The sequence below is a fragment of the Geospiza fortis genome, unplaced genomic scaffold (genome assembly GCF_000277835.1).
Source record: "Geospiza fortis unplaced genomic scaffold, GeoFor_1.0 scaffold41, whole genome shotgun sequence".
In the NCBI taxonomy this organism is placed as follows: Eukaryota; Metazoa; Chordata; class Aves; order Passeriformes; family Thraupidae; genus Geospiza; species Geospiza fortis.
Genome location: NW_005054299.1, coordinates 4499994 through 4509409, shown reverse-complemented (window position 1 = coordinate 4509409; position 9416 = coordinate 4499994). Strand labels below are relative to the sequence as shown.

The 9416-nt window shown below is 43.2% G+C and overlaps 1 protein-coding gene across 1 annotated transcript; it reads left to right on the top strand.

Moving 5' to 3' along the window:
* Positions 1-272: 272 nt before the first annotated feature.
* On the top strand, positions 273-4441 carry LOC102041887 (pre-mRNA-splicing factor CWC22 homolog). Its single transcript, XM_031060989.1, has 6 exons — positions 273-397; positions 613-750; positions 1396-1448; positions 2045-2128; positions 2353-2445; positions 3844-4441. Exons 1-6 carry the CDS (start codon positions 328-330, stop codon positions 3892-3894), a joined length of 489 nt encoding a protein of 162 aa, XP_030916849.1. The 5' UTR covers positions 273-327; the 3' UTR covers positions 3895-4441.
* Positions 4442-9416: the final 4975 nt, after the last annotated feature.

Sequence of the window (9416 nt, the reverse complement as noted above, 5' to 3'; positions counted from 1 at the left end):
GGTGTGGGTAAAACCCCCCTGGCGTCTGCGGCAGCGGCACCCGAGCCGCGGCTGGCCTCCTGTTCCTGGTGCAAGGGCATGAACGCGCTTTCCTGCAGTGTGGTGCGGTGTCATGTGGTCCTGTGCCGTGTGCTTGGGATGACCCTGCTGGAGCGGGGAGGTTGAACCAGGGACCCTCCGTGGTCCCTTCCAGCCTGTCCCACCCTGCGCTTCCATGGCGCTGCCCTCAGGCGTGCTGGGTCGATTCCTCTCTTTCTGAATTTACCCCCCACCGCCAAAGTCTTTTGGAAATGATGTTATTGAATGTCCTCTTGCTTCTGACTAGGTATGGATAACAGGAAGGATGAGAAAAGCAGGACGCTGTGTGCAACCTCAGAAGAAGGGCTGAAGGCCCGAGGTAGGTGCTGTGATCTGTTGCTGTTCTCTGGTGTTGGTTTGTGTGTCACCCTCTGTGTCACTTACTGGGTTTGCTGGCTTGCTGATGCCAGTAGACCATGGAACACTGGAAACCCCTCAAAACAGGGGTTTGTTGTGTTTAAATTCTACTGAGAGTCATTTTGGTAGGCCACAGTCATTAGCAGGCTTGTCACTGTTGCCTTGTGTTACCCTAAGGAAAAGAAAAAAGGAAACGAAAGCGCAGCAGAAGCAGATCCTCATCTGTTTCATCCACATCGTCTTCTAGCAGTACATCCACTTCTTCCTCCTCATCACGCTCATCCTCAAGGTCATCTTCTTCCAGTAGTAGTAGAGGTAAGCTACCTCCACATGCACATGGTGTTTTCCAGTTTTGATAGCACTCCTGAGAGCATTTAAAGCTTGTTTTAAAAGTGGTAAAACCACCACAAAGTGACAGTGCAGAATGCCAGTGCTGCTTGTTTCTCTCATAACCCTTTCCTATTCTGTGTAAAGGTGCCCCTTCACACACAGTTTGCAATGTTCTTATGTTAATTTGAATTCCTTCTGAAGACAAACTGCCATTCAAATAAGTGTTGCTTGGTAAAAATATGCTATATATATTTAAGCCCCTCAATTTGTTACATTCTCAAAACACAGATCTTTTTTTACTTCACCAGTCTATCTAGACCAGAGTTGTGGGTTTGATTTAGTCCTCCTTTGGTCTTAACATTTCAAGCATTTAACTTTGAGGACTCGGGTGAAGATGGCACATCTGCAGAATCAGTAAATCAGGTATTTTCAGCTTCCATGTTAGTCCAGTAAGTGGCAGTAACTTAAACTTTCTCAAGGTTAGTTCAACCTGTGTTGATACATATAGCTGAACTAAAGCACTTTCTTCATATGTTTCACATTTCTCTGTCTTATCTGTAAATCAAATGCCTTTTTCAGAATGCTAAACTGAGTGTTTGATTTTGTTATTTATTTTTCCTTTAATTTTAGATTCTCCTAAGTCTAAGTCAAAGAAGAAGAAAAAAGAAAAACACAATAAAAAGGTAAAAGTTTACAAAGAGAAATAAGAAGTTAACAAACAAAACAGTTCTTTATATTTCAATAACCTTAAATGTCGTGTAAGACAAGGCTTTCATCTGTGGCTGTGTAAATCTAAATAATGCTTTTAGGGTTGTGGTAGCTGAATTGATAAATGAGCACTTGACTTCAGACAAAAAGAGAAATAATTTAAAAGTTACTATTGCCAATCATTGCTGGTCCAGCTGAAGTTTAGAGTAGTCTCTGAAAAAAAGAGAAGTGGGGAATCTTGATAACGTTATAGAATTTGCCAGAAGAAATTATTTATAGTTGGTGAGTGATAAATTCTTGCTGTTGTAATTTTTCTATTCCATTTTCAGTGATTTTATATACTGGGGTTACTTTAAAAGAGAGAGAACAGGGAATCAAACCTTTTCTGACTCTTGCTTAGAGTCCCAAGGGTTGCTAACCGTGGTCCATTACTTTCTACTGCTTGTCCATCAGGGGTAAGGGCAAGCAGCAGTGTCTGTCTTGACTTGAGTGGCCTTGGGAGATCCTGGTGGGTTTGGGGGTTTTTGCCCTTGTTAGTCTGTAAGCATAAGAGCATGTCTTCTTCTTGTAGAAAAGGAAAAAGGAGAACAAAATGAAGAAAAAGAAAGAAAAGAAGAAAAGGAAAGAGAAAACAGGCCCTGTCCAGCTTTCCAAGGTATGCTGGTCCGAGGGTGAAGCCCTGTTTTATTTCTCACCTACATACTTAATCCATCCTGTCATAAAAATGTTTATAGGATCACCAGTTTGGTCATCAACCAGTAGAAACCTCTCTCTGTTGTTGTGGACACTAAGGAAGTATAAAAGATTATTGTCTGCAATTTTACATAAGATTTGTACAGAGCAAAGCTTATGTCTTTTTAACATGTGATCTCATTTCAGTTCTTCAAAAACAAAAAGAAGAATGAAAACTACAGCATGATAACCGGAAAGAAAATTAAGATGAAAATAAAGAAGACTAAGGAAGATATAGAGGTAAGAGTTAATTACTTTAAATGTCCCTAAGAAAAAATGCTGTATCTTTTAATATTTTTTCTAGTAGTAGTTTTTGTAGAAGAGTGGGTCTTGCAATTTAGAGTTCTAAAGTGAGGGTAGCTTTTAGTGGGGCTGTGATGCCCTCTCAGAAATTTTAATTCATTCTTTTGGCAGGTTTTATGTTATGAAGGGGCTTGCAATACTCAGTCATGGGCAGATAAACCAAAGGATGCTTGTGCAGGTTCTTAGAATTTCAGCCTCTAATCATCAGGCAATTTGTAGCTTTCTCTTACTCTGGTGCTAATTGTACTCATCTTCTTTCAGTCTCTTGTGATCAGTTGTGGTAATTGCTACTTCACTGTGTTTTTCTAACACATGCAAGACTAAGCCTTTATTTAGTGAGGAATTTTTAACATCCCAGTTGTATTACTGCGCATCCTCCTGCATTTTCTTAGAGCAGTCAAATGTTTTTACTGAGGTACCTAGGGAAATAAATACCATGAGTTGTGTGTTGTGTGCTATTGCTGTGGATGTGTGGACTCAGCCCTTAAATAATACCTTCACTCCTCAGCACCTCAGGGTGACCTGCAGAGGGCTCTGGTACTGGTCAGGAAGTGTTACTTCCTTGAGGTATCCAGCTTGGCAGATTCACGTTCAGCCCTAGTAGTTCATTCTACAGCTGCCAAAGCAGTCCTGAGCATTCTGAGTTAAATTTGATTGAAACACATTATCTTCTCTCTGTGACACCAAAGTGTGTGTTAAATTATGCTGAATGTTTGCTAGTTTTGTTCCAGTAGCCTACTTGTTACAATATTTGGTGTCAAATATTTGATGTTGGTCCTTTTTTTGATTGGGGCCTGTGGTCTTGCTGAATTGAACAACATCCATTCTTTACAATATTTAAAGATTCAATAATTTTTTTATAAAAATCTGTGGAATTGACCAGTTGGGCTATCTCTTTTGTGAAGAGAGAATCCAAATTCAGGGTTCTGTTATGCTGCATAAGCTGCTGTTTATGCACAGAGATAAAAAGATACTTCCCAAAGCTCAGGACTTGCTGGGAGTACAGTGAAAGTTGCCTCAGCCACCAGAGAGGAGCATCTGTTGTGCTTGTGAGTTCCCTCCTGGGCAGGCTGTGAGCTGCACCATGACAGCCCAGTGGAGCCTCCTTAGGGAGCCACTTAGGAAATGTCTCATGGAATAGGAACAGCTTGTGTCCCCAGTAGCCATTCCTGGCACTTCCCCTGGGTACCCACGCCTCACTGGTAGCTGGTTGGACCCAGCTGTGTCAATGGCACTTGCTTTGGGATGTGGAAACCCCACAGAAAACAGGGATCTGTGGCCTTGCTCCTGAGTATAGCTCTGTTCAGCCACTGCCTCTGCTTGTCTGCTCGACAGAGAGACCGGAACCGTGCCCAGCTCCTGGAATTCCTGAACTCTGCCTTGTAACAGGAGGAGTCCTCACCAAGGACTGGCAGATGTACCCAGCCAGCCATCATCCTAGCAGGACACTAAAGAGAAACTCAGGGAAAAGAACACCGAGTTGGACAAGACCAGACCCTCCTACTGAGAAGAAAATTGGGATGTCCTTTCATAATGGCAAAACACAGAGTAGCTGATAACTTGTTCCTGGAGATCCATGTCCTCCTTTTGAGATCCTAAGGTAATAGCCAGGCTGTGGTGTTTTAGAAGAGCCCAAGTGTCTGTTGTTCACAATGATAAGAAATGACACACTAAAGTCCAGCAATGTAATTTCTATCTTAACTGCATGCAGAATGCACTCTTAATTTCAAATGTCTTAATTTTTCTAGTAGTTTAAGCAGAGTATTTGTAAATGTTTATTTGAAAGATAAGGTGATTCTTTCATGCATATTTTTTTCTGGTAGTGGTTATGCATATCATAAAGAGCAAACTGACCTTTGTAAATAGAACATCCTTTTACATAAATGATTTTTTTTTGAAAGTTCATGCACTAATATGTTATTTTCTTTCAGAATTCGAGATGTGGTGTTTCTCTGGACAGTTTATTGCTCTCTCTCATTAGAAAGTGTAACAGCAAAATATTCTAGAGTAATAATGGTAGCAAATTGTTTTTATCCTAAAATAGAAGCAGGAAAGGTCTCTGGTTTTGTTTATCTGAATCAGTTGTTCAGTTCATAATAGATAGTTTACCCCCCGCCCCCTGCATCTGGAGTTGCAGTTCCTAGGCTGAAAGCTCTGGAGTTGTGGCCTGCTGTTCTGATCCTGTGAGCCTGTATCAAATCTTTCTCTCCTTGCAGTGCAGCAAGGCACATGCCATCGACATGCCTTAGTCTGATGGAGAAAGAGCTGTGGGATGGTGTTGAGGCAGGCAGTGACAGTGACAGTGACTTCACAGGTCTGCTGGCAGTCCACTGGGAGATGAGACAGGTCTGGACAGGCAGCAGGAGCCCAGCACAGCTTGTGGGTGTGCCAGCTGTGGTAGTTTGCTCAGTGCCTGCACTCTCCCTTCCACACCTTGACTCTAGGTTACTAGCAGGCCCCTCTGTACATAACTCTGCTGTGGGAGTTCACTGGAATCACTGTGAAGCAGGTGCTCCTCAGGAGCTGTGCTTTAGGAATGCCTGAAGGAAGGACTCAAGGGGAGTTGACTTTGACAAAAACATTGAGTGTACAGCAGTCAGAGGGGGGGAGATCATTAAAGAGCAAATGGAAAACTGTGTCTGTGTCTGCTACAGTGTTTTCAAGTGAACCTGAAGATTTGTACCATTGCTCAAAGGATAGTTTTATAACTGTTTTGATGTGTGAAACCATCTGAAGATGCTAGAATCCTCTTATTTCCCTACTTTTGTTGTGAAGCATTTTGTAGTTGTTGCAGAGATGTAACTCTTTAGAGACTAAAGCCCTGATTCAGCAGAGAAACTCCATACGTCTTTATGAACATAAAACTTGCAAAAACACAGGTAAGAAATGGAGTTTCCTTGACATTTAATCCAACTATCAAAAGGGTTTTTTTGAAAGCACTGTTCTGAAATGTCACTGAGGGGAAAAAACCAACCAAATAAGAAACCCCCTTTTATTTATCATGAGGGTTATGCTTTGATTTATGCTACTTTGGTATTTTCTAGCTAGTGATGTCAGAGCATCTTGCCCAGATAAGCAGCTTTTGTCTCTGGACTTTGCATAACAAGGTTAATCCCAAACACACTCTTAGAAGACAGCATCCTTCCCATTCCCTAGGTTATATTTTATGTAAAGATAGTGTAATTATGGAAAACTTGGTGCGGGGTAGGGAGTAGAAATTTGGAAAATGGAAAGAAAATAGCAATGGGAAACGCAGAGATCACAGTTGTAAAGAACTGCATTGGTTGGAATGTTCATACTTAGTTTAAATAATTTGCTTTTTGTTGCCTTGGTCAAGATCATAAAAACTCCTGCCCTGTTCTGCGTTAGCAGGGAAAAGGCAAAGGGCCTTTAGTAATATGATGTGGACTCTTCTTCCTTTTGGGTTTTGGTAGTTGTCTCTCATGGTACAAAAATGAGTCCAACTAATTCTTCTTACAAAACCTTTTTGTGGTGTGTGTTCGGGACAGAGAAATTTTCTGTTTATTTTTCTTGACATGCTGGGTATGCTTTGGTGATGCTTTAAAATATTTCTGTGCCAGCATTTACTTCTAAGCTATCATTTCTTCTACAAAGCCAAGCTGCTTAAACGCTGTGTCAGTGATTCTGCTTTATTTTCTCCTGCCCATTCAGTTACAAGTGCTCTCTGAAACTTCCAGCAGTTGCTGCTTTTATAAGCCTCCTTTTCTGTTCTACCCATCTCCATGTAGATTCTCGGGTTTCTAAAGAGGCTTGAGTCATGTTGCATCCTCCCCTTCTCCATCTTTCCCCACAAGCAGTGAGACCCTGTGCATCTTCTGGGACTGAGTATGTGCTGTTGGGAAGAGGCCAACAGATTCCAGTCTTCCCTAGTGAGCACAGGCCCTTACAGCCAGAATAATTTTCCATGCCTTGCACCCTCGGGGAAAAAGTTCATTTCACTGACCCTTTCACTAGAGCTTGGTTTCTTAATACTGCTGCAATCCCTGTTGTGGCAGGTGCACCACCAGGTGAGAAGCTTACAACAGGAAGAATGTGCTGAAAATCAAGTTGAGAAATTTGCATGAGGGAAATGTGAGGCAGTTTACTGTGGGATGTTAACCTGCTAACACACATGGCTGATAGACTTGCTGCCAGGTCTACCAAGAAGTGCATGTCATGGGCAGGGATGAAGGCTGGAACAGGAGAGCAGTGGAAAAGGTGAGGCAGGGCTGGAGGGAGATGGCTGCTGTCAGAAGTTGTGGAGTGGGTAGAGGTCAGGTGATGAGGCAGGGGCTGCAGAAGCTTACTTGGCTGGGCAAGTTGAAGTTCTTCCTAAAATGGCAAATAATAGAACTCATTTAGATTTGAAACCTGCCTTTTGTGTGAGTGTGTGTGTGTGTGTGGCAGTCTTCCCTATCACACTCACCTTCCGTGTTCTGCACCATTTTCCATTCTGAGGATTGTGCAGAACTCAACTGAATTTTTTTAGCAGAATTTTCAGAAGCAGAAGTCACTGTCATGGGAAGGAGATGAAGGATACATTTTCTGAGCTGCTGCTGCCATGCCCATCTTCCTTGGCACTGTTTGTTCTATCCCAGCCAGTTCATGTGGGCAGTGCAATCCTTTGTTACTCATTTCCTCTAGAGTTGGCTTGAACTTCACTCTTTTGCCCACACAGAAACGTAGCAGAGATGAAAAGCTGAGGCAATATTGATAAATGCTATGTTGACTTCAAAGTGCCTGGCTCCATGGAGCTAAAGTGTCTCATCCTGCAGAGCTGAGCAGGACCTGCCATTTTGGTAACAGTTCAATATTCAGTATGGTTAAACTTGGGCAGGTTGTGCTGTTTGGATGTACTTGGGGTTTCATGCTGCAGGAATTATCATTGCCAGTCATCCTCTGAAACAGGAAAAACTGAGCGAGCTCTACATGCAGGGGGAGAGCAGAGGTCACAGAGGCTGAAGTGACTTGCCCTGGCATCACCTGCTGAACCTTTCCTGGTGTGGGCAGGGGCCTTGGTGGCTGGTGGAGCTCTGATGTCCTTTCATGTGTTGAACACCCTCCTCATGGTCTTTGCTGTGTGTATTTAGAAACAACTTTCCAAAGTTCTGGTTCAACACTCAAGGCTGGGACCTCCACTGTCATTTGAGGACTCTGGAATGGCTGGATTTTATGTCATAATGGGTTTTTCTGAAGGAATGAGATCCTGGGCATACTTGAGAATCCTCCAGTTTGCACTTGGTCATATTTCAAGCTGTAGGGTAATGAGTTTTTAAAGACCGGCTTCTTAAAATTATTGGCAAGCACCCATCTACCTAGTTTCATCTCTGGACAAAATTAATCATCAAAATTACTGTCCACTGCAGAGATTGAGATTTATTTGCCTGTTGGCAACAGGTATTTTTCCTCCCTGCCTGTTCAACTTCAGTGTTAAATTGTGCTTCAGGGGTGTGAGTGATGTAGTGTTGTCTGGGGGACGAGCAGGACACGGTGCTGAGGGGTCTGAGGAAGGCCTGAGAGCCCTTTGGGGCAGCCTGAGGAACATCATCACCCCCCAGCCCGAGAGGCACCGTGTCCATGGTGGCCGCTGGTGCCATGGCAGCCTGCTGGCCACTGCTGCCATCTTCCTCTCAGGCACTGAGCAGCAGGGCTGGCATCTCTTTTGTTCACTTTGCTCTCCACTCGTGAGCTGCTCTAGGGGTGACAGAACAGTGGTGTGGGAGTGAGGAATTTGTCCCGAACTGCCGCCTTTTCCCTGGTTGGTCGGTGCTGGAATATCTGCCAGTAGGTGGCAATGCTGGCCAGCTGGAATGTCACAGAAACCTTTTATTTTTTTTTTATTTTTTTTTTTACCTTTGGACATTGGCTTTGCACTTTCTTATTCTGAAATCCTATAATTAGCTCGCAAATTCCTAATTATGGTTGTTTATGGGGAACATGTGTTACTGCTGTCCTATGAATTTAATGCAGTCTTTGTTCCTTTCTTGCCCTTGGCTCTGCTGGGGACAGACAATAGTCTCTTTTGCTGGTGCCTGTGTGCCAGCAAAGGCACACAGGCACCAGCAGCAAAGGCAGAAGGAAGCCTTTAACTTCTCAGTAGCTGAATTCAACGGGAGCAGGTTGCTGAGAGCCAGCAGGGGCCTGGAAGGTGCACCACCCTACCTGGGGCTGCTGAGTTCTCCAGAAACTGCACTCTGCTCTTCTCCATCTCCTAAATACCAGTGCCAGAATATAGAAAGAAAACTCTCCAACGTAAGAAATATTTCAGTGTCACTGTTTCATAACACATCTGGTTATTTAAATAGTCTTCAGGCCAAATTAAGTGCAATCTGTTGCTTTAAGCCACTTGACACTGGAAAGAATTAGTTGGAAAAGTACTGCAGATGGACTGTGACCTGATAGAGGCCTCTGAGGATACAGCATTGGGAACTCTTACCAGATGTAATAGTAATTACATTCTGAGAGCAGATACTCTGATGTCAAAAACACAGAAGCTCTTTTCCTCACTTTGGTGTCTCTGCTCCTGGGTTACATTACATTTATTTGGTAAAGGCAACGTGTCTGTGGCTAAAATATAGAGGTAAGATGCTATAATCTGTGGGATAATCCTAGCCAGGAGCCTAACAATTTATAATATTATTAAGTATCCAGTGACAGTGTATACAGTGTGTCCTTGCAGGCCTCTTTCTCACCTTTCTGTTGTGTTTTCTTAAGATCTCATCTGTAAGGATTCTCCCTTTGTCTGAGAATATCTTTGTGCAGGAAATGCACAGAAAATACCTGGTAGTCATTGGGAGACCTGGGCCCAAGACTCAGGGCCAGCAGAGCATCTTTCTGATGTAAGCCAGCTTGAGACATGGCTTGTCTGACCATGCAAAGGGAACAAGAGGACCCTTGTGCCAGCAGCC

Excerpts from the sequence above, each read along its gene's own strand:
- LOC102041887 (XM_031060989.1), top strand. The coding sequence starts at position 328 with ATGGATAACAGGAAGGATGAGAAAAGCAGGACGCTGTGTGCAACCTCA. Across the intron at positions 398-612 it reads AGAAGGGCTGAAGGCCCGAG|GAAAAGAAAAAAGGAAACGA; the intron begins GTAGGTGCTGTG and ends TGTTACCCTAAG. Across the intron at positions 2,129-2,352 it reads GCCCTGTCCAGCTTTCCAAG|TTCTTCAAAAACAAAAAGAA; the intron begins GTATGCTGGTCC and ends ATCTCATTTCAG.